Source organism: Toxotes jaculatrix, chromosome 17 (genome assembly GCF_017976425.1).
Source record: "Toxotes jaculatrix isolate fToxJac2 chromosome 17, fToxJac2.pri, whole genome shotgun sequence".
Taxonomy (NCBI): domain Eukaryota; kingdom Metazoa; phylum Chordata; class Actinopteri; family Toxotidae; genus Toxotes; species Toxotes jaculatrix.
Genome location: NC_054410.1, coordinates 18,863,436 through 18,888,050, shown reverse-complemented (window position 1 = coordinate 18,888,050; position 24,615 = coordinate 18,863,436). Strand labels below are relative to the sequence as shown.

At 42.2% G+C, this 24,615-nt stretch overlaps 2 protein-coding genes across 8 annotated transcripts; one reads left to right on the top strand and one right to left on the bottom strand.

Moving 5' to 3' along the window:
• Positions 1–39: 39 nt before the first annotated feature.
• Positions 40–5,383, bottom strand: adprs (ADP-ribosylserine hydrolase). Of its 3 annotated transcripts, none has more exons than XM_041060304.1 (7): positions 5,245–5,383; positions 3,474–3,702; positions 2,792–2,888; positions 2,469–2,676; positions 1,328–1,515; positions 1,097–1,197; positions 40–893 (listed from the first exon to the last, which is right to left on the bottom strand). In XM_041060304.1, exons 2-7 carry the CDS (start codon positions 3,658–3,660, stop codon positions 502–504), a joined length of 1,173 nt encoding a protein of 390 aa, XP_040916238.1. In that variant the 5' UTR covers positions 3,661–3,702; positions 5,245–5,383; the 3' UTR covers positions 40–501. The 3 variants fall into 3 exon arrangements, with proteins under 3 accessions (XP_040916238.1, XP_040916235.1, XP_040916237.1); XM_041060301.1 differs by having other exon boundaries at positions 3,474–3,724; positions 5,245–5,354; XM_041060303.1 differs by having other exon boundaries at positions 3,474–3,707; positions 5,245–5,342.
• Positions 5,350–24,601, top strand: si:ch211-266o15.1 (zinc finger MYM-type protein 4). 5 transcript variants are annotated; one of them, XM_041060297.1, is made up of 29 exons: positions 5,351–5,434; positions 7,068–7,653; positions 8,901–8,950; positions 9,040–9,210; positions 9,507–9,570; positions 9,811–10,007; positions 10,285–10,406; positions 10,749–10,983; positions 11,132–11,344; positions 11,504–11,654; positions 11,805–11,920; positions 12,038–12,400; positions 12,558–12,708; positions 12,930–13,105; positions 13,278–13,455; positions 13,549–13,662; positions 13,771–13,814; positions 14,067–14,205; positions 19,236–19,381; positions 19,498–19,615; positions 19,696–19,944; positions 20,103–20,179; positions 20,539–20,668; positions 20,789–20,946; positions 21,046–21,160; positions 21,285–21,542; positions 21,646–21,757; positions 21,847–21,915; positions 22,444–24,601. In XM_041060297.1, the coding sequence occupies exons 1-29, from the start codon at positions 5,396–5,398 to the stop codon at positions 22,589–22,591; spliced, it is 4,689 nt and encodes a 1,562-aa protein (XP_040916231.1). In that variant the 5' UTR covers positions 5,351–5,395; the 3' UTR covers positions 22,592–24,601. The 5 variants fall into 5 exon arrangements, with proteins under 5 accessions (XP_040916229.1, XP_040916231.1, XP_040916230.1 ...); XM_041060296.1 differs by having other exon boundaries at positions 11,129–11,344; XM_041060295.1 differs by having other exon boundaries at positions 5,350–5,434; positions 11,129–11,344; positions 13,278–13,425; positions 20,789–21,160.
• The last annotated feature ends 14 nt before the right edge of the window (positions 24,602–24,615 follow it).

Sequence of the window (24,615 nt, the reverse complement as noted above, 5' to 3'; positions counted from 1 at the left end):
TTTTTTTTAGATTCAAAGTAAACACTCATACAGATCATGTGAATTTAAAAAAAGTTTATTAAATTATTGTCCACCAAAGGGATAAAACAAAACATGGCCAGTTCATAGTGCAACTGTCACATGACAAAAGATTGTTCAACACAAAACAGGAGAGAGGGGGAACGGTGGTTGTGTATAATACGCTGTGTATGCATATGCAGACCATATTTCTATATGACCGGGATTCAAAGTAGCTTGTTCAGTTTGTAACCCAGAAGTGTCACATTTTCAAAATAAGGATGCAACTTTTTACAGTTTTCTTTGTTCTGATTTAATGTTCTGTTTCTTGGGAGATGTTAGTTTTTCCACATACCGGTAAGCTTGCAGCTCTCAATACCTGCTGGACAAAAAGAGGTTTTTCAAACCAAAAAAATCTGAAACAGAAAATGTCAAAGTGTCTCTTGTGTATGTTTAACATGTGTCTGTGTGTGAAAGTCCTTTAGTCAAAATCCATCTGAAGCATCACTCTGCATCATTTTTCTTCTCTGTACCATTAGATGTGTTTGACTTGTTTTCAGATGTGACCCCACAGCTCTGCTCCCCTGTCCCACTCCCACTCCCCTTTGACGACTGGTGGTACAGCATGTGAAGCCGCTCTGCATTCATGTCCGCGTCCTCCGCCCCCTCACAGCACTTTATCCAGGACTGTGGAATGGCCTTGATACCGTAGTGGGCCCCGGCGATGGCCCCAGCCATGCAGGCTATGGTGTCCGTGTCTCCTCCCAGGGCCAGGCTGTACGCGATTGTCCTCTCCAGGCCACCGTAGTTCTCTGGAAGGCATTCCCGTGGCTGCAGGCAGTGGAGGACACAGAAGATGGCAGTGGGGACTGAGTGGAGCGCCGCAATGCCATTACCTGGAAAGACAGACAGGTACAGACTGTTAAGACTTGAAGATTGAAATACATACTGCTGTAAACAACAGTTTTACAATATTAGAATTTTGCACCATTATCAGCCTAAGTGCAGAAGTATGAGAAAAGACGGTAAAGGAGGGATGGACAACAGGTGCAAAGCTAGATGAAAAGTGAAACAGAAATAAACTGAAACAGATACTGACCCAGTTCAGAGATGACCTCCTCTATGCTGACCTTGCTCCTGTCCATCAGGTCTCTGACTCTGTGGAGGCGCTCACAGAATGGCTTCTCTGCTTCCTTCAGACTGTATGAACACAACATGTTAAACACTTATACTGACTAAGACGGTAAATTAACATTGACACATTAGTATCACGGCCTGAGTTGGACATTTCTGATAGATACATAGATACACAAAGGCTTGTTGTACTCACATTCTGGCATCTTTGCGTGCCGCCTCATCGCCCTCCACTTCCTCCATCTCTGTGATTAGCCTGCTGATGAACTGCTGGGGTAAGTCTAGCGCCCCCTGCAGGGAGAGGTGCACAGCTAACGCCTGCAGCACTGCTCCATTATAACCCAAAGAGCAGGAGTGGGTAAGCATGGCACCCAGACGGGCAAACTGGACAGGAAAGAAAAAGAGAGAGAAATTAGACCAACTCTGCACTGCCAAGTCAGAGCATCTTCCAGGCAGACCTGTGAGTCTGACTGCGATTCATAATTTAGAGGAACTTTGACAGTAAACTTTGAAAATGAGTGTGGTTTATTGCCCAATACTTAAATAAACACTGTTTTGTCCTGTTTTATGCAGGAGTGAACATTTGGTTGTTAGCTAACAAAAGACAAACACAGAAGAACCACAATAAAACCCTTGACCTTGTGGTAAGCTAACCACAGTATCATATGTCACAGTCTCCGTGTTGCATATTAACACTGCTAAGTATGTGAGCATATTGGCAGCTAGTAAAATATTTTTAGACTGAGCTGGCTCTTCTCAATCATTCACTTAAGTATTTTATAGCAGAGACTATCATTGAAACAATATTAAACTCAAAAGCTTACAAGCTTTTAATTTCATGAAATGAACTGAAGTTAGTAAATGCCTTCTGACTTGACCTGGTGCATAGACTCAAGACTTCACTTGAGATTTGTGTGTCAAGAGTCCAGTTAGGACTCAGAGTTAACTTGGTCACACCTCTGGTGTCACAGCAGCTTATATTTAACAACCAACAGATCTATCCTCTCAAACAATAGAGTCTGACCTTGTGACTGAGCCCTGTAACAACACAAGTGTTTCCTGATGCTTCTTTGTGTAGAGTGGTTGTTGCAGTTTGGCTGCCAGGAGATTTATAGGATTGTCCCTTAAAGTCGATGAGTAAAGACCCTGAGTTGACTTGCATTCTTTTCGTTTCGTTTTTTCGTTGTTGTTTTTTTATCTGCCTCACAGTGTACAGAGCAATACAAGAGCAAAACTATGGCAGGCTGTAAAATAACTGTGATGGAAGTAGAGATGGATGATGGACACTGAGGGCATCTAAAATATGGTTTGAGTCCACAAAGAAGCCCTCTGCTCACCCTTTTCACATCAGCTACGTCAGGGAAAGCCAGAGCGAAGGGAGCCGCCCTCATGGCCCCCCCATTCCCAAAGGAGCCCCGACCATTAAACTGGTCCCTGGCTGGCTGGTACACGTCACTGAGCTGGGGGGAGGACAGCTTCTTCAGCACCTGGATCACGCCAGCACCATAACCACGACCAGGGGATGAACTGTACTCCTTTGCAAACCTGGAAGGGTGAGATACCTGAGCTTCAGTTTGTGTGTTCGTGAGTCCTGCCCTCAATTTACTCCACGAGCCCTTGCAACAACACACATACAGGTCAGCAGTGTCCAGTGGTATACCTGCGAGCCATGTCCCGCTCATCAAAGCCAGCACGGGTGAGTAGAGAATGGACCACACAACGTGCCATCGCTGTGTCATCACTGTACTCAAGAATGGCTAACACACAGATACACACAAACAGACATATATAAACAATGCATTACACACAAAAACATCTTGTATCTCACATATCACCTTTATTACTATTTCAGGACTGTTTATAAATTAAATATAATTAATATAATATGTTCAACTACATAAACTGCAGCTGCAAACTTCATAGTGCAGAATTAGAGCTGAAATTATTACTCTATAAAATTAAAAAAATAATAATTTCCAGTTTTAATAATCTAATCTATTCCCTTTTATCATCCATCAAGTACCAAATGTTGAAATACAGCTGGTTTTCCCAGTAACTGAATACTTTAGGTCACTTTGGGTTTTCCACTCTACTGGTAGGCATTTCCCTCTATTTTGATAAGATGCAGTAAATTATAGTGAACTAAATTTACTGAGACTGTTGATGTAGTTCAGTATCAGGTATCTGAGTAATTATAGGTTTGTACTGTATTCACAGTCCTGTTGTATAACTAGTTTTATACTTTCCTAGCTCCTCTGCAGGACATCTTGCAATGAGTGAAGACTAATATATCTCTTCCTATGTTTCATTTCACTCTTGTGAAATCCCATGCTTTCACTAACCGTTTCCTTTAGTCTCGTCGTCCAGGCCGCCCAGGTGCTGCAGCACACTCTCCATGGGAACCTCCTCTGCTCCTTCAAACTCTCCGCCGACACAGTCGCCCAGCACAGCCGCGACCAGCGCTCCCCTGAACCGGGACAAAGACGCCGGGCCCCCCGCTGCCACCGCTCTCGCTGCCGTCATTGCCATTCATTCGCCGGTTAAGAGACTTCAACCTACACCGAGAAAACACTGCGCTGGTCCGCGGACCAGACTATCAGACAGGAAGGGGATACAGGGCGAGTGACAACAACACCAACAACAACAACAACAAACGTCGACTCCACTGCGCCTTTCCACCGCTTCCTGAAAACGTTTTGATGCCTGTTTGACCCCAATCAAAGGTTCGGGTCGTCCCACATATAAATACAAATACATAGATCGGCCTTTCATTAACAGACATAGTGCACACTGTTCTGGTTTCACTATTTCTATATACAGAAATGCGCTGGATACCGAAGTACACATAATAAATGCGACCCAACTTTCTGAAACACGGTCATTATCAAGCCTTTTAAGCCTAGTTGTTAAAGATTTGAAGGGACCTCAGTGGATGAATTGCATGTCCACGTTTTAGCTGTTTTTTAATCGCAGAGCTCATTATTCTCGCTGTTCTTCTGTAGTTTGCGCGGATACCTTCAGGTTTACGGTACAACCGTGCATTTGTTCACATCGCCCTCTATTGGACAGGAGCTCTGACCCTGAAAGGATGGGGAGATATCTTACTAGTGAATTTTGATTTAACAGTAATTAAAATATAACTGATGCAAATTAGTGAAACAGGACGTTGTCTTCTCCCTCTGTGGTCTTACTCTTAATTGTGCTAATGCAGTTTGCTTAAATTGCACAGAACTAATAGTCAGACCATAAGGTGGTAGATTGTTTACCAGTCAACAATAAAGGAATGCATGTAACTTCAGGCCTTTTCTAATCCAAAATATCTGTAATCCTTAACCATTATCTGAATAATCAGATCACATCTACCCTAAATTGAACGTATTTAGGTCTATGTTTTGGCATACAATGTGACAGATATGGCATTTTGAAGGTGGCATTTTACAGACATCTTTTTATGCAACTTGACATATTACTGTCAGCAATACACAGTGTCCTGTGTATATATGTTCAGGGGAATACACATACAGGACATTGTGGGCATTTAATGATGAAGGAAACAAATCACTTTTTTTCTAGACCTAAAGTGTTTACAGGGAAAGGCCAGGTTTTTATACAGTTTAGTTTTGAGCTATCAGTTATCTGCAGTGTTAATTGAAAAAAACGTTTGCCCACCTGTGGGAAAAGAATAAGGAGGATATGGATTTTGATTGCTGAGTAAACCATAGTGCAACCATAAAACAGATGTCTGTCATTTATCATCTTAAAATAAATTCATTTTTTCACGGTCATGCTGAGCTGGAATTACCGTAGTAACACGAGCACGGTACATTTTTTCCCATCAACCTCATTTACGACAGTAGACCGCGCTTGTACAATACATATCATTTTAACAGGAGCAAGCTGCAGTCGTTGAGAAGTCATGAGTAAAAGATGAAGAAAACCCATTAAAAAATACGGTAATGCTGTACCTTCCCCACCAAAATGTTTCTTCTTCGTCGTCGTCGTCTTTGTATTTACTAACTGGTTTACATGGAAAGTTGTTTCATATGTTAAGACAGTATATCAGAAAACATTAGACAGTGCCTTGTGCTTACAGTTTTTGTATAGTTAACTTACCAGCGTTAGCCGTCTAGCTTGTCTCTTCGTTGATGTTACGGGCGCATCATTTTTGTTGCTAGCTGCTGCTTGCATACACAACCCATAACCCTCAGAGGTGGGTGGGTGTTGAGGAGCACGAGAAGCGCGGCGTCTGCAGCATAATTAAAACATGGCGGACTCTGAGGACTTTAGAATTAAACGGTTAAAGGTAAGAAATACACACACGGTACTCACTACAGCAACTGGCAGACGGCAAGCAAATTCATTTGCTGAGCTAGCTGCACAATATGACACTTAGTTGTTGTGGAATAGCTTCCGGTCGAGAGGTGCATATTTAGGCTAACGTTAGCTAGCTAGCTTACAACCCTGTAGCTTTCTGCTATTCAGCGCTGATGCATGCCGCTACGCCAAGCTCCATTTAACAGACTGACAATTTGATAATGAGCAGATGAACATATATGGCACATGTCTTTTTAATCCCAAGAGCCTGTATTTATGCAGCACTGTAACTTTGTGTTGGAGCTGATTGCTGGTTACACACAGCCGTTGCATCGCGGAGGGCTGCTACGAACAATAAAAAGTGCAGATTTGATTAAGACACACGAATCATTTAAATGCTATTTTACTTCCAATCTCCAGCAGCTATTACAATGGCTGAGCTGATGGTTTGGTTGTTTTGTCTGTGTAAAACTACAAACATGCCAGAACACGATATATTGCCAAATTTTAAATGGAGTTTGGTGGGATGCCCCCTGCATATAACTGTTTGGACAGCACGAGGCCTGTAGTCATTATTATCTATAATATCAAGACACTGATAATAAAGGCTTGTATACATAGTTCCCTAAAATGCTGACACGAAAAGGTTATATTCAGTGAAGGTGGGAGTTGTCCCTCATGTTAACCCAAACACTAAGATGTGAGCAAGAATTTGTCATCACACAGAGAGCCAAAATTATGTTTTCCCATCTCAGTACTGACAGTAGACCTTGGTGATTACAATGCTTAATGCTGTTACTGTTGCGTTCTTGTACTGTTACTTATGTTACTGTGTCAAGGTGATGGGGAAAGTTGGCTTTCTCGCCAGTCTAGTGAAAATGGGTTTGTTGCTGGAGGCAGACTGTGTACAGCGGGGGCACCTGCTGGTCAGATGTATTTACAACAGCCAAGTCTGTTGTGGATGAAGACAGAGCTGCAGTGTGTGCAGTAGTTATACCAAAAGCATTCACTCCAGGCATTTTGACATGTCATAGCAAGAAAAGCATGGTTGTGAATAGAACCATTAATAATGACTGTATTCTGTTCAGTTGACTCACTTAAATGGAGGAAAGCCATTATTAATGTTATTAGTTTCGTTTGTTCATTTTCCGCCACGGCAGGATAAATATAAAGGTCTAAATATAACTGCTGAGATTACACCATAACCACAGATACATTCATTTGTATGTTTCAGTGCCTCGTGCACACACAGTTGTACAAACAGCCCTCACAATGTACAGTTCAGGGTCAAGTTAGTGACAAAGATTTTAACACTGTTGCACTGTTGCCTAATGTGATATTGGTGGTGGTTCGTGGTTCATTTTCAAAAGAAATATACATCCATACATATTTTATCTTGGATGTTATAAGGAAAGATTTGAAGTCTTGAGAATGTGCTTTTTTTTAACAGTTTGCTCTGTTTGTGCGGAAACAATAGAGCTATAGAAAGTGAAACTGGTAAAGGTTTAGATAGGACTGGAGTTTCATAATCGTGTGTAGAGGAATAAAGTGAATCATGCCTAGAAGTTGACATGTTTGCTCCATGAAAAACCTTTTTAATTTACCTCTACCCTCTCCTACAGCATGACGAGCGCTTGTCCAGAGTCTTTGACGAAGTGATGGGGCTGGGAGACTTCGCTGACTCCTCCAGGGGCTCTGCCACCTCCTCCAGGAGTGGAGGTCAGGATGAGACAAAAGGAGTAGATGAAACTTCAGGACAAGAGGAACACCAACAGGTAGAAGAAGAAGATAGCAATGGCAGCAGACAGGAAGAAAAGATGGATGAGGGGATAGGAGAGTCATCCTTTCCTCGCATTTCCTCCCCTTCCTCTGGTCACCACTCTTCATTTACCATGAGAACCAATGAAGGAGGAGGAGGAAGTGGAGGGGCAGCCTTTGATGACGCACTGGATGGGCTTCCTTCGTACGGGCCAGAAGAAGATGATGAAGACTGGCACTTTGCCCTGCCAGTGGGATCCCTGGAGGATGTCAATGTGGGCAAGGGAAACAGAAAAAGAAAACAAGCAGGAGAGGAGAACAACATAAGTCGAGACGACCCCTTTGCCGGTGAGCCCAGAGGGGAGGAGGAGGAGCGAGAGAGGGAAGGAAGCATTGCGTCTGCTAACACCTCCCACTCCTCCCAGGACCACACACCAGACAACAGCCGAGGTAAGGCTGCATGCACATGGGAATATAGACAGTTTTAAAGGACAAGATTGGTCATCAGTGTCATATTGCAAGTGCACGTCCACTGCATTGTATCTCAATGTCTTAATAGCGCCCTGACCTCCCAAGACAATTGGTTTTGAGCTTTCATTAAGGGACAGTCCACCAATTTTACACATCAAGTTCAGTTAATTCATCACTGAGAGTACTGTTTATCCTGTCGAGAGTTGTATAATGTCCTCTGTGACTGTGGGGGGAGGTTGTTGAAGTCTGAGCAAATGGCCCAGATGGATTTGCACATTTTTACTAGAAAGCCTGTGTAACAAACAGGGGGTGTAGGATTTCAGAGAAATAAGCATTTACCAGGCAGGGAGTGTCTACTGACAGATACTATTGAGTTGCATTATGGGAATGCAGGATCCAGTATTTGGGGGCTTGACCCATCGTTGAAACTCAAAGTTAGTTGCTTCAGTTTTGACCAATCTGTCTCCTGTCAGTCTGTCAACTCTATGGGAGTATGTACTGAATAAGTGCACTGGCTCTTAAAGCCACTGTAGCCAGTCATCACCTGTAGCTTGTACAGTGTGTGGTACCAGTGCCTCTAGCTGGGCTTTATCACCAACCAAATGATAAGAGTTTGTTGAATGTGCAGTGGCAAAAAATTGTTGAGAGAGAGGGAACCGTTTTGCTTAATGAATCAGTTATTTTATCCATTTAATGGGATTTCTCCTTGTCCTTTTCCACCCTGACTTTTTCCTTGCAAAACAAAGCAAAAGTTTTACAGAACCAACTTTGTATCGGATTGAATTTGTTTTCTCAGGATATAATTAGACTGTTTAAGAGTATCATACTGTGGCAGTGGTAGCCTTGTTTGTTTAGTTTGTCTTTCTATTTTCTTATATTTTGTCTTAATTTAACGAGTGTTTTTGTGATTTGTGAAGTGGAACGTAAAGGATCTTAGGCAACACAGTTCTTTGAGGCACATATACATGAGAACTGAATAACTTTTCAACACAACACAAGTTAAAAACACTACGACTGTTTTTCTAAAGAAATCAAAGAGAAGCAGGGTAAACTGCTTTGGAAAAAATAGTTTCAAGTGTGTCCTGAATTTGTATGCAACAGTGTGTTCATTGTGCATTATTTCCTGGCGTTTATATTGTCCTGGACAGAGCGTGTGTACTTGTAAGCTCTTTGTTTAAGTGTCTATTGTTTTTAATGGAACATTTTCTTTTCACCCTTTCTGTCAGATGGAGGCGTGAACCAGGCAGAGGAGACAGAAGACAGCCAGCAGGGAGAGGTGGGGATTTGCAGAGACTGTCAAGTAACTGCTTTTAAAATCGTATTTGAATCATCAGTGATTCATCATGAATATTCTTATTATTTCAGAGGTCAGAAGCAGCTCCTGTGGAGGACAGTAATCCTCCAGTGTCTCCCAGTAATCCTCCAGTGTCTCCCAGTATCAATATTAAAGAGGAGCCCATTGATGAGGGCTACGACGCTGCGTTACTGCCTCAGAGCTCCATCAGACAGATCAAAGAGGAACTGGAGCATCAGGAGGTTGGTGTAGGGAGAGGATGTTATCAGTATGCATCTGCTGTTTACTTTTTGTTATTAATTATTTATTTTGTGTGAACAAATAAGATTCAGGCAGTGAATAACAATATATTTAGACTGAAGCTGCTAACCATACTCACCCATACTGCGTGCTGATTGTTAATGAAAAAATCAGGCACATTAAATCAGTCACTTTTATCTTTTAAACATGACCTGCAACACTGCGGTCTTTCATAGGTGGGGCAAGGAATAGTGAAGCAGTTAAACAAAATCAGATTTCTTTTGTTTGATCATTTCAGGAGGAGCTGAGAATCAGCTCTGTCTACTCTGTAGGAGGAACAAACACCTTTGTCCCCCCTACTGGTGAGTTGATAAGTTTGTGTTTCTTTCACCGTGACATGTTTTTCTCTCTTTTTATGCTGCAGCTGTTGTTTTGCATTGATCATACTGGGTTGCTGGGATGAAACGCCCTTATTGATTTTATAGGCACCGATAATGGCCACATTTAAGCAGCAGACCTTTAGACGTTTTGACAAATCATAGCAGGAAAAACAAGTTTAAATTTCTTGTCTTTACTAACCTTTCTCCCCTCATCCACTCAAGTGCCTGCGGCAGTCCCAGCCCCCCCTCCAGCAGCCATTTTTATCCCAGGTAGAGGTGCTGTCCTACAAGCTATGGCTCCCCTTCCCGTCAGACCACCAGCTCCAATCCCGAGTGCACTGCAAGCTCTGGCACTAGTGCCCCCACGTCCACCTCAGCCTCCTGGTCCTGGCAGTGTTCGCTGCAGTGGATGCTCTAAGGTACATTATTACTCTGCTGCTGTGTGCAAATCATAAGACCCAGCTGCATGGATGTGCATAGTATTGAAGAAAAACTGTGATTATTCATATCAGAAGTTGAAATTTTATATAATACAAAACACTCATGTTTTATGTATTGTTATTAACATGGAACATTGACAGAGAAGGATTATAAGTAGTCTATTGATCAGCTATAATGAATAACATGATGAACAGAAATTCTAATGTGTCAGGACTTTGGGCAGTGATACAGTTTTGGTTCTGTAAATGATTTCAGGTTCTGCTGAAAGGCCAAACAGCGTTCCAAAGAAAAGGTTCGACGCAGCTCTTCTGCTCCACGGTCTGCCTGACCGGGCATCTGCCTCCAGCCAAGAACAAATCCTGTTTTCAGTGCAACAGGTACATCTTTGTTTCGATCTGACATCAGTATGAGCTTCATGTCCGGGTTTCATTTAGGTATGGGCTAATACAGCTACTGTATACTGGTACTTGGCTTATAAAAGGTGCGTTTATTTACCACATGAAAATAATCGTGTTGTGGACAGATAAACCTATAACTCTTAGTTTGACTTAAAATATAAATAGTTTCTGGAAAAGGGAAAAGTGATGCCAGACTGGAATTGAAGATTTAACCTTTTCCCTCTTGGGCTGCTTGTTTGCTAGAACTCCTGACCTGCCATCATCATCCTGTATATATTTTCTGACCACTGTATTTGTTCCTTTTCTTTCTTCTCTTTGCAGGGAGATCCTTCAGCCCAGAGACATGATCACGATTCCAGCAGACGACAGCACCTACATGCACTTTTGTGGCCAGTTCTGTCTTTCTGTCTTTAGACACAAGAAGAAACTTACTGACAAGGTTCCTGACAAATGGACCGACAAACGACAGGAGAGGAAGCCTGAGAAGCCACCTGAGAAACCAGTGGAGCGACAGGCTGAAAAACCCATTTGCAGTGTCTGCAGAGTCACCAATAGGGTAAGAGTCGCAAAGGGCTAAGCTTTACAGTAAAGAGAGATTTGGTCAGAAAGGCTGAGAAGCCAAGTCGGGTACTCTGCATCTTTACTTTTCTTCATTTTATTCTCTTTCTTGTCCTTGTGTTTAATTGGGATCGTCTCCACAGCAGATTGAACATGAGGTCACCCATCAAGGCCGCCTGCACAGACTCTGCAGTGATGCCTGTTTTGTAACATGGCGCAAGATGCGTCAGTTAGCCATGAACTGCTGCGAGGGCTGTGGACTTTACTGTAACAGCAACTCAGGCTCCTGTCAGACGCTCACGATCGAAAGATCTCAGCTCAACTTTTGTGGTCCTACCTGCATAGGCACCTACAAACAGGTATGTCTTTGTAAAAAAAAAAAAAAAAAAAGAAAAATGTTATAATAATCTCGTTTGGCATGTTAGTGGCTTCAGATGGCCTGTTACAAATAACTCAGTTTTAGCTTCAGCACCCAGAAATCATGTATTTTCAGACAACAGTACTGTGTCTTTGTACAGACCTGCAGGAAGATGGTCGAGTGTGCCTACTGTCACAAAATCGCGGTAGTGTCCTCCACCATCATGGAACGAGACCAAAGGGGCAAAGTTCAACTTTATTGTTCACCTGCTTGTGTGGAGCAGAGCCGACCCCCCCGACATACTCTCACTGGTAGGACACACCGCAGAGACACGCACTCACAATTAATTATTCTTCAACACACATGAACGCATGTTCACATACTTTAACAACCTTGAACTGTTTTTTAATGGGGTGTTTTTTTGTGTGTGTGTGTTGGTCTATGTTACCCTTCTCTGTTAGGTACTCCATTTCCATGCTGCCTGTGCAAGGTGTCAGCTGTTCCTCAGTACCATCTGGCCATGGTGGACGGGACTATTCGTAACTTCTGCTCCTATGACTGTGTCTCTATATACAGGGTAAAGACACCAGTTTTATCTAATCTGACATAAATTGTTTATGGGAAATGTGTGGCTTTAAACCTTGTCTTCTCATAGATTTGACATTGCTGTTATTTTTCCTCCATGTCTTTATAGAAGTCCGGTCACCCCTCTCAGCCAGACCTGACCAATGGAACCTCCTCTCTCAGGGACCCCTCCATCAGAGATGCACCCAAACCAGGGCCCTCTGCCGGAGCCAGCTCAGTCCCTCCCATCCCTCAGGAGAACTCGTCTTCAGTCCCCTACCCGGGCCATCATCCCAGTCATACCTCAGTGCCCCCACTGGTGCCTCCCTACCCAGCCATGTCCTCTCCCTCTGTCCCAGGGCAAGTCCAGGCCAGAGCTCCCACTGGTCAACCCCTGAAACCAACAGAGGGTGGGCTCAGTGACGCCTCCAAACTGACCTGTCACCAGTGCAGCAAACAGTTCAGCACCAAGCCGCTGCTATTCAGTCAGCAAGTAAGGAGCACAGATCACAAGTATGTGAATATAGAGACACACAGTATATACACATACTTAACTCTAACCTCTTTATAGCTGCCAAGGGTGACCTGAGTGTAACACTCATCAACTAACTGTGGAGGTTATAATACTAATGATCATGTTTTTCCTGCAGGGCCGTATTTCTATGTTCTGCAGTAAGATCTGCTGTGAACTGTATAAAACCCAGAAAAATATCCTGGCGCTGTGTGAGTCCTGTAAACAGGAGAAGGTCGCATTTGACATCATCAGCTACAACCAACAGGACCTGGTCTTCTGCAGTGAAAGTGAGTATATATTATGTTCAGGTATTTCTCAGTGACTCAGTGGTCAAGAGTTGCAGCCTGAGAGTTGTATATTAAAGTATAAAATGAGTTAGTCAGCAGCTCCGACCTTTTGATAATCAACATAGTTCTAAATGATTAAATTATGGATTATTTGGGCTGAAATGTATGTTTATAGCACCGTAATTTAAATAATAGTATATCCCACCCGTCCTGTGTCCCAGGCTGTAAGCTGCTCTTCAAACATGACTTGACCTCTCGTAACAAGGATCATCCCTGGCGTCCCTGCACATACTGCTCTGGCATCGGCCAAAAGATGCTGCACAGCCACTATGGAGGCAGGATTGAGGAGTTCTGTAGACCCCACTGCATGTCCCAGTACACTGTACTCTACTATGGAGTAAGGACTTGGAATGTCGCAGTACACTGTACATTGTATGACACTGAACCAAAAGGAGCATCTGAGCTCCCACTGTATGTGTTCATTGTGGTTGTGTTTCTTTGTTTATCTATAATTTCTTCCTCCGTCTTCTCTGTGTCCACCTTGTCTTTTCTTCCCTTCTCCTGTCCAGATGGGGAGATGTGACAGTTGTAGGAAACAGGGCTACATGACGGAGAAGCTGCAGTGTTTGGGCTCAGTCCGTAACTTCTGCAACCTGCCCTGCCTTCTACAGTACTGCTACCAGCATTTTGAAACAAGCCCACACACCAGCAGTAACGGTACTGGAACAGCGCCACAGACACCATATGGTAAATTGTGTCGCATTAGTGTTAAATGACGCCGAGCCGCGTTTGTGTCAACCATCGATGTTAAAGTTATCATTCCTGTCTCTCTTCTTCTAGCTCCAGCCCAGCCCCACCACTCCTCAAAGATGAATCCTGTCATAGCTGATGTCGTCTCACTGGCCAGTGGCTCTGCCACTCAGCCCAGTGTGTCAGCAGATACTGCTCTGACTGGTTAGTACATACACATAGTTCTGGGTCAGTGTTTTATTTTAGTGCATCTCTGATTTCTCACAGAGGGGTTTAATGCAGAGCTGTTCTATTTTTCCTTCTCTTTTGCAGGAGCACTTCCAACCTCCAACGTTGATGGCAAGAACCTTGACCATGTATGTACTCTGTGTGTGTGTGTGTGTGTGTGTGTGTGTGTGTGTTTCATGTTAGAGTGTACATATAACTCTAGATCTTGACTCAATTATGTTTAACTGTGGACAAGACAATATGAGTATTTTTCTGATCACCTAATTAGAGACGTGGTCAGAAATAAACTGTCCTCTGCACCAAACAGTATTTATGGTTAAGAATCAGATGAAATCTTCTTTGTTTATTTTTGTTGCTTTATTTTTAATGTCTGTGTCCAGGCCAGTACTCAGACTGATGCCATGCGTGTGCCTGTGTCCCGTCGACGGCAAATGAAGAACAAGTCGGTTCTGTGTCGACCCTTCACTATGGACCAAGAAAGCATGTGCCAGCTGCCCACACCTTCCACTGAATCAGCAGGTAACTTCACACAACTTCACCTGGTTGTTAAGCTTCATTGCACCTCGTTCACACACATCTGCTCAGCACTTACACAAGCTGAGCTTCACACTGTCCAGCAGCATCCTGACAGTAATATACACTACAGGATGTTCAAACCCCTTCAGTTTCTGCACATGTGATGGTATTGTAGTTTAGTTTTAAACAAATCCTCTGTCAAAAGCTCTGTCAGATTAGATGTCTGTGTGGACTGAGTGTCTTTAGCACTCATTTAGCTTCAGGAATGGTTTCATACCCTTGTTCTGATCTAAGTCTCAACACAATTTTATCACAGAGGTCTAACTATCTCCGTGGATTTCATGGCTTAGTTTTTATCCTGACATACAGTGGGAATTGTGGGACCTTATATACACAGGTGTGTGGTTTTCTGAACTATGTTCAGTCAATTTAATTTGCCACAGGTGGACTCCAGTCAGGTCCTAGACAAATCTCGAGGATAATTGAAGCAAACAGGATGCAGCTGGCCATAATTTGAAGTGTCACAGCAGAGGCTCTGAGTACTTTCTGAAGCCACTGTATGTAAATCCTGTAAACCAGGTGAACTTACTGAACACTTTTCATAAAAACACTTGAAACATCCTTTTTAGTATTAAGTATTTTAAAACTGTCTGCTTTTTCTACCACAACCATTAACACGATATCAACTCTGCTGACTCTTCAGTTCTGCTTTATGTGTGGAAAAATCTCTCGAAAAAAAAATCTCCTTCTCTTCATTGTGGAATATAATACTGAGCTTGCATGAACTTTGATATTATGTGACATACTGGGCTAATATTGATCTTATAATTAGTAAACAAATATCAGGCTTTTCTGTCAAGACAAAAATATAATTCTGAAGGAAACACCTACATTTTAATCATGAAAAAATGGTTTAAGAAACTGAAATTGCTATTTCACTGCAGAATAATTAGCATGAGTTATGCATCAGTCATCACTATTTCCCACAACAAATATTGACAATAATAATATAATACCTGGTTTTAGTAGCTCTGATCAAAGTGGCCGTTCTCCTCCAGGCTGGTGTGTCCTTTTGTAAGGCTAACAACAAGCTAACAAAGTGCTTTACTGAAGACCATCATTTAAAGGCATTAAGACAATATTAAAAAACCTTTAAAAGGATTTATATGTAGAGTGTCACAACGCAACACAGCATCTATTTCATTCGTTCATTTTTTTTGGTTCATTCAGTTATTTGTTGCTCACAACTAGCTGTTTCAATAATTGCACCAGCTCTGCTAGATAGCCCCTCGCAACCATCCACTGAAGCATCCACATCTCCAGCACCGTCACCGTCACCGAAACCTCAGGGAGATACTCAGCCGTGTAAAGGCGTGCCGGCGCGCCTAACCGGACGGCATTTCCTGGGCAAGAGGGAGATTGACTCTGACTGCAAGGTCTGCTCACAACACAAGAGGAAGAGGGCGGAGGAGGAAGAAGAAGAAGAGGAGGAGAGGAAGAAGCAGAAGGTGGAGGAGCCAGAGAAGGAAACCGAAGAAAACGTACCAGATGAGAAGGATGGGGGGAGAAAAGAGGAGGAGCACTCTGAAATGAAGGACTGTGAGCAGATGAGCGGCACAGCGAGAAGAAAAACTTCGTATTACTGTAAGACGTGTTCAGGAGAGCCCAGCCTCTGTCCTGTGCCATGTTTTGAACTCTACCACACCAGACTGATCTACAAAACAGCTCCTGAACTGGAAGCACAAGGTGAGCCTTCTGAGTGACACCGAAAGCTCAGTTATCCTCTAAAAGTTCAGAATCAAATAGTAAAAAAAAAAAAAAAAAAAGTTGTTGTTTATACCACAGCTGGTAACAGTATTAAAACTTTCCTTTGTGTACAGTGTGTAAACTGAGATAACTGCAACTATGTTAATGATATTTCAGTCAGAACAACAGTTATCTATTGACATGATCTGTCGAAGTTGATGTGCTTTTTTCAAGTAAATTCAACTGACTTCTTAAGAGGGTCGAGTGTGTCACCCGAGTTTTTCTCTCCACAGCCTCCTGATCTGCTGACGAGAAGTTGTCCTCTGCCCTCACTCTGGACAAAGATAAACAAGCTACAGGGTTTACTGGTTATGTTCACACCTACACTACTTTAGTGACCTTAACTTTGCTTTTTTTGTCGTTGTCTGCTTAAGTTTAACCCAAAACTTAAATGACAGCAAAGGCAGAATAACCATTTGTTTACAGTCGTTACATGAATGTGTATTTGCAAACTGGTAGTGCCGTGAAATTATACACCTAAAGGGGCGTTTTATAGCAGTATTTATGATGCATTCTGCAAACCATAAACTCTTGTAAGCTCTTCCCATTAAGGGTATTTATTTTGTATGGGGATGGACAGACTGGTGGCTTTACAGCCGAGACAAGATTGAAATACTTCCTCGTGTTTCACTGACCTACAGACAGTACTGTAATATATAAGGAAAGCTAAGTTTTACCTCATTGATTAAATTGTGTCAAAATACATGAAAATGCCATTAAAGCTGATTCCAACTGAGGTACATTTGTCAAGTGTCCTAAAACTCATGAATCTAACGTCCAAGTGATTTGTTTAGGTTGTGGAAATTGGCTCAGGAAATTGGCTTTAAAGGCAAACACAGGTATATTCTGCAATGCCACATGTCCAATGATGTGATATTGCTTCAGGTTACAGGCAAGTTATTCATTGTCTATTTTCACTGCATAACAACGCCTGTCAGATAGTCTGGGACCTGGTTTATTAAGGTCAGGTGTGCCTAGCTGCTCACCCAGATATAACCCACAGAATTTGTTTCACCAAACTTAGCATATAAACAGTTTTTATGGTCCATAATTGGTTAAAAAAAAAAAACCAAACACAATTTAGAAAAATAGTTTCTAATATTTTTAGGAAATGGCTCCTAAACAAATAGCAAATGCCAGGAAGCTAATGTGTTTTAAAAAATCCAATTAGTTCCAGGTTCATCATAATGTAAGCTGTCATTAAAAAAACAAATGATTAGATCAATGTGGCGGAATGAGCAAATGCCCACAACAATAGCAGCTCCAATGGCAAGAGAAAGCCTTATTATTACTGAGTAAAATAGGTTGACATGGTATCGCCAGTACAGCAGCAGTTTGATGAAAAAAAAACATCATATTGAAACTAATGTGTTTGATTATTTGAATTTTACACAGATGAATTTGATTATATTTGATTGACATGACATAATGTGGAAAATACTAAGGTGTTTAAAGTAGTTTGGAACGAACATGATGTCTGCAGGGTTTTTTTTTGAGGGAAATCCTAGTTCCAGTGCAGTGTTACTGCCATAATTACCAGTGGATGGCCTGATAAACTACGAGAAAGAGATGTGTAGGTTCAGATAAACCAATAAATCTGGTTTAAAAAAAAAAAAAAAAAAAAAAGTTCCTGGCCAGTCCGTCAGTCTTGGCCTGGTGCCCCACACACAGTCACTGTCCTATATAAATGGCTCTAATCTGCAATCACTTGAAATGTTTGAGTGAAAAAAAAAAAACGGATGTTCAGTCGACTTATTTGCCCTGTTACACTATATTTTCAGTTTTAATGTGAATGTGTGAAGTATGAAAGTTTCTGGTTAAATTCCCTGTTGTACCTCACTATTGATGCAGTCATGTGAACCAAGGCTGGCTTCAGTTCATCCATCTGCTGACAGAACAAGTCACCTCTGGCTTGGTTGACATTTGAGTTGAACATGAGTTGATTCCAGCCCTGCATTACATCTTTGATTTTTACTTTTTTTCCGTTGTTGTTTTTTTTTTTTTTTTTTTTTTTTTTTACAACCTATTGTCTGTTGTATTTTTTTGTTACTTCTGTAATTGCATGTTTCTTTTTTTTTTTTACATTGTTTTATCAGATATGGTTGAACTGACATGTCAGATTGTTGTTTCTGTTTTTTGTTTGTTTTTAAATTGTCAACACATTGTTTTTGTTTTCTTAAATGGAAAAAAAATATCTTAATAAATTTACTTTGAGGAAAAAAACTGTAAATGGGACAAATTATTTCTGAAATTGTACCCAAGCACAGAATCAGTAGATAGTAATGAGTGTAAGGTTCATATGTCAGTGTTGTTTAAAGGTAAGAAACAAGTCAATGAGGATTGTTGATGTAAAACTGCTAACATGTACTGACACTGTCAAACTTTCAGTCTGTTCTAAATTAGCAAGTGTTTTATTTACTGACCCAAAAATATTAACCATAAACTTCTCCATGTCTCTGAAGGCTTCTGTTATTTTAAGATGTAACAGGAGCCTTCATATGAATTGGGTTTTACAGTTACCAAGTGTATTTTAAACAAATGACTCATTTCATAAAAGGAAACTACACGATGAGGCAGAAAGGAGGGACCAGTGATGGGGGAGCAATGTTCTCTGATGCACTGTGAAGCAGCTGCCTTGAAAATGGTTCACAGTCTCAAAGCGGTTTGGGTGGAGGTTAGGTTCCGGTTAAGGTAAGGGGGAAATATATCAACAGGGACAAAGACTTTACTTCCCCTAGAATCTGCTCCCAAGCCTGTGGATCTAACACCAACCCCTCATATGTAAACTGTACATGTCAGCAGACCCTGTCCAGGTCTGTGATGAGTTATTAACCCACTGGTGGATGTGTCGTGGTGTTTAGAAAGTCAGCAGCAGGTGATGAGATCAGTTTAATGTTGGAAATGGAAGAAATCTTTATGTTGTGAAAGAAAAATAAAGATGTTAACCTCAGGCGATGATTCCAGCTGCATATGTTCATTCTTTAAAATACAGTTATTAGTATAAATATGGAAATCTGCAGCTGGTTCTTCCAATTTCTCCCAAATAATCGTGTTGTGTAATTTTAACTTCATTCATGATGAGATGTTAATAAAGAGCTTAGGGGTCCATGGTAAATGTTTCCTTAATTTTGTATAATAATTTGTATCAAAATAACCTGGGCAGCCTGGTCTCTCTTCTTTCTTCTTCCTCTTATTCTCTCCTCTTCTCATTTCTCTCCCTCTTCCAGCTCTGTCTCTGTCCGTCTCTACGTCCTCAGCAGGAGAGGAGAATGTGAAGGTGGTGATGGTACCAGTCCCAATACCGGTCTTCATTCCAGTGCCTATGAACATGTACTCCCAGCACACTCCTGTTCCATTGGCTATGCCCATGCCTGTACGTCCCATAACATTACATTCACGTTCTGTGAAATTTGAATGATTCAAAGACCTTGTATTAAATCATTGCAGCAGCAAATGAAAAGTGAAGTCTTTCCTCCCATTTTTTTCCAGGTTCCTGTACCCATGGTAGTACCACCACAGAAGAAGGACACGAGAGATGCAGCTGTCCAATCAGAGCCTTCGGCTGTGAAGGAAGAAAAACAGAATGATGGGCCTGTTTCCAGTGCAGGTGAGGGTTTGGGAGAGGTGGATTTTTGTCCTGATTTAAGTTCTGTAAAGCCTCTGACATTCTGTGTGTGTCTGCCTCAGACCAGAGTACTTCTGATAGTGGAGACATTAAGCCACAAGTGGTCGCTCCCATAATCCGTGAAGATGAGGATACTCAAAAACAAGCCAACCTGCCTTTTACTACAAGTTTAGAGGGGAGCACAGAGTCTGCTGATCCCCAACTTGATGCTCAGCCAGGGAGCACGACGACAAACGACCCACCTACCACCAGTGCCGAGGATCAGCCTCCCTCCTCTCCATTGATGGACTTGGAGACTGACTTCCCATGTGGTGAGATGTCATAAAATGTAAAATGATACTTTAGTTGCTAACTTGAAAGCCCCCCAAAAAAATCACCCAAAAACACTGATAACACGGATAAAGACCAAGCATAGATGGAATGTTTTCTCCGCAGCTGTCAATCAAAGGTGTTTTGTGTGTTTCTTCAGAATCATTGGGTCAGAAGTCATCTGCTCCACAGCGAGGGGTAAAGAGACCCAGAGAAAGTTTCTCCGGCCGGAAACGGGTAAACTCAGATTAATCTGATCAGTTTTTGATTTTAAAGACCTTCTGATTTGCAGACAGACAAGTTTTCATGCAGGCTGCTCTGTGATTCTGACTCCTGCTGTTGCGATGTGGTGCATTCAACTGCTGTAGGAACCGCTGGCTGCTGACAGTGGAAGTTACTGTGTTCCAGAAACCTTTTTAACAGAGAGTACCAGCTTGTACCTCAGATTTTATAACAGTCTTCAATGTTACACATATTCATGGAAACAAAAAGTTTACAAATACGCCCAGTATTTCCCAGAAAGTGCAGTTTGCTGCTCTCGGTCAACATTTCAGTCCTTTCAGTCATCATCACTCATTGCATTCCTGTTTATGCAGGGTCGAAGGCGGACTGCTTCACTGGACCGCAGTGCAGTGGTGACTCCGCCCCCCTCCAAACTGAACCACCTGTATGGGGTTAAAGCCTGGAAGAGCTGGGTCCAACAACGCAACAAACAGCCACGAGAATGTGAGCCTCAGTTCTCTTTACTATTTTAGTTTTATATTCTGTCGATGTCTTTTCATCTACTGATTGGTTCTACTGTAAACCGTTTTATTCTATAGTAGCTGTATTTTACATTCTCTCCAGCTGTAGCTAATCTCGTGGATATTAAAGAAGACATCCTTCAATGTGACTCTGCTGAGCTGAGCTTTGCTCTGTCTCGCTTCATCAGAGAAGTGAGACGGCCCAATGGAGAAACCTACAGCCCGGACAGCATCTTCTACCTCTGTCTGGGGATACAACAGGTCCACACAAACGTGTCACTGGTTTCCATCTTGATTTTTTGTGACTGTGTTTCTCTTTGTGACCCACTCATCCTCTTCTGTGTCCCTCTCTTTGGACAGTATCTCTTCATGAAGGGCCGCATAGAGAACATCTTTACTGACGAGCTCTACAGTCAGTTTGCAAGTGAGATCACAGGGATGCTGCGACTCTGGAAGCCTAAATTACTACCTAATGGTATGATCATTCACACAGTCTCCACCCGTTATGATAGGCGGTTTTCCTGTGTGTTTACATTAAGCAGTTAACAGCTGAAGAGCCAGATACAGTATTTTCCCCTGCTTCCTCTTTCCCCCTGCAGGCAGCGTTGTTTCCTCTCGTGTTGAAGAGTCCTACCTGTGGGAGTGTAAGCAGCTGGGCGCCTACTCACCCATAGTGTTGCTCAACACGCTGCTCTTCTTCTGCACCAAAAAATTCCGCTTCACGACCCTGGCGCAACACCAAAGTCTCTCCTTTGTCAACTTCACTCGACGCTCCAAAGCCTGCAGCCGAGCCGGCAAAGTCCACTACCTCCAGTACCAGAGAAGCAGCTCTGCCACGACCGGCCGGGAAGACACAGGTGGGTGGCATGCGATGAAACCGCTCCACGCTATTTCTTGAATCAGAAGCAGATGTTTGGAAATACTGACTAACTGAGTTTTGGTATGTGCTGTTGTCTCCAGAGCGACCCAGAAAAAGGCAGGCGGAGAAAGACGGAGACATGGAGATGCAAGCAAATGTCACCAACCCTCTTCACTGTCCTGTCAGACTCTATGAGTTCTACCTCTCTAGATGGTGAGACACGGGTTACTGGCAGACTGACACCATTACTCCAGTGAAGAAGACTAAACAAACATCTTCTCTGTCCTCTTGCTCTCCAACAGCCCAGAGTCAGTGAAGAAGAGAACGGATGTGTTTTACCTCCAGCCTGAACAGAATGTGCACACACACAGGTCAGTGTCCTCTAACATTAAAGAAACCCACTGATGTCTGCTTGTTCCTTCTTAAGTGTGTCACTTATCACCAGGGCTTTACTTTGAAACCTTTAAGAAACAAAGTGAGTTAGAGACAGTGTGTCTGTGGAGTGAACTAATCTGTAAGTTTAGTACATATCAAATGTTGTAAGCAGGAACAGGAATTTATTTATGTTTATTTATTTGGCTCTGAGTAAAAAGGCCGTAGCTGATGTTCAATATCAGTATCTTCTCATGTAACTACATGCATGATGCCTTAGATTCCCACTGTTTGTCCATATAAATGGTGCTGGTAAGGTTACAACAGAAAGAAAGATTCACCAGTGATACTGTAGTTGAGCCTGTTCACCACCTCAACCTTCTCAGAAGAGGAAACATGACATAGTGGTAATAAACTTATGAATATTCAAATAGTTTGCACACATGCATCTCTTTATTCTGGCTCTGTAAAGTAGAGGAAGTGTTGATGTTTCTGACTCTTTCTGTTCACATTTCTGACATTAACAGTTCACACTGGTACACCTCTCAGCCGTTAGAGGGAACCACTCTTCAGAGCATGCTCACACGCATCCTGGCTGTCAGAGAGGTTCAGCAGGAACAGGAAGCAGCCCAGCACCAGTCCTCGGCCACCACTGATGATAACAGCTTGCAGTGATACAAAGCCTGTCTGCCTACCCACGATCCTCTCTTCATCAGAATCGCTCTCTTCACTTCACCGTGAATTCAGATTGCACATGCACCCATCAGTCATTCCAGACTGAGGCGGACAGGTCTGTGAAAACGGGGAGTCGGTGTATGGATCCTGACAGAGCAAACAGAGGTATGATGAGATGATACTCTGTCACAAAGACAGACAGTTTTAAAGAACTGGGGCTGTGGGATGATTGTATTTAGTTACCTCAGTGGCCATCTCCTCCTCACATACATGCACAATGAGTTTACAAACATCTGATACTGTCGAACATGGAAAAGGGAGTGTTAATGAGTACCCTATTAACGCATGTTGTTATCACATGTTGTGGGCTGATCTACTATCAGTAACCAGGGCTGTTGTTACCCCTTTCTGCATCAACACTCACTTACATGGAGAGTTTTTACTAGTATCAAGTTTATAAGGATGAAAAAAACACAGAATCCTAAAAGAGTGACACTTTGAGCAGGTTTTGTTTTTCAGTCCTGTGACATATTCATGCGTTGCTGCATAAAACCTAGTAAAAATGTCTCTATTATAGCTGAAGCACTTCTCACAGACATCCATGGTAGTATTAATAAATGAAAGATTAAATAGGTAATGTGAAAAATCAGCATCAGATGAATCACATTAGAGGTGGATGGCATTGACTGGCTGACATCTGACATTTGATTAAAAGCCGATATGTAATCTAATCTATCGTCAACTCGATATCTTATCAGTGTAACCCTTTTTGAAATGAGACTCTCAGTGCCTCTCATCTTTTGTTTCATTTTCAATTAGTTATCTGTTATTATGTCGCCCCCCTTTTATATTTTTCATCCTATGTGGCCTTATTTCCTTCCTCCAGCCGTCTTTCACTCTGTAGGTTCTTTTTTTCTCTGCAGCGTTTCCTCCAATCCACTCATTCCCTCTGGCAGTAATGTACATATACACCTGTATGTATGTCCTCCTTCATTCCCTTTTATGTCTCTGTCTTCATAACAGTGCCATTGTTTTCTCCTGTGGGACATTATTCCCTCTTTTTGTTTTGCTTTTAGTTTTCCATTTGCATTTGTTCCCTAATTCAAGGAAACTGAGTCTGGAGATTTGAAAAAGCAGCAGACAACTCAAAGTACTGGCAAAGTACTTTTCCTAACCCAAACCCATGAGGTTTCCTAACTAATGATCTGTATTAAAACGTATTATGACGATGTGCCTAACATGTTTACCACTGTGTGAGCAGTGGCTATCGGTTTTGTTTTTCTGTAGACCTTAAAGAAAGCAACTTCTTAAAGAAAGCTTGTGTACCAGGCCTGCTTTGGTACACAAGCAGGCCTGGTGACTCACTACATAGACAAAACATTGTGAGATAAACCCAAAAACATTGTGAGACACTTTGCTAACACAAACATGTCTATACTGCGTTCCAAATTATTATGCAAATTGTATTTAAGTGTCATAAAGATTATTTTTTTTTGTTTTTCAATTAAACTCTTGGATGGTATTATGTCTCAGGGCTCTTTGGATCACAGAGCTCAATCTCAGACACCTGTGATAATTAGTTTGCCAGGTGAGCCCAATTAAAGGAAAAACTACTGAAGAAGGATGTTCCACATTATTAAGCAGACCAACGTTTTCAAGCAATATGGGAAAGAAAAAGGATCTCTCTGCTGCTGAAAAGCGTGAAGTAGTTGAATGTCTTGGACAAGGTATGAAAACCTTGGATATTTCATGAAAACTTAAGCGTGATCATGGTAATGTTAAGAGATTTGTGGCTGATTCAGAGCACACACGGGTTCGTGCAGTGCAGGACAAGAAGACTAATTTTCAAACAGTCTTGTTCACTGATGAGTGCCGTGCAACCCTGGATGGTCCAGATGGATGGAGTAGTGGATGGTTGGTGGATGGCCAGCATGTCCCAACAAGGCTGCCACATCAGCAAAGAGGTGGCGGAGTCATGTTTTGGGCCGGAATCATGGGGAGAGAGCTGGTCGGCCCCTTTAGGG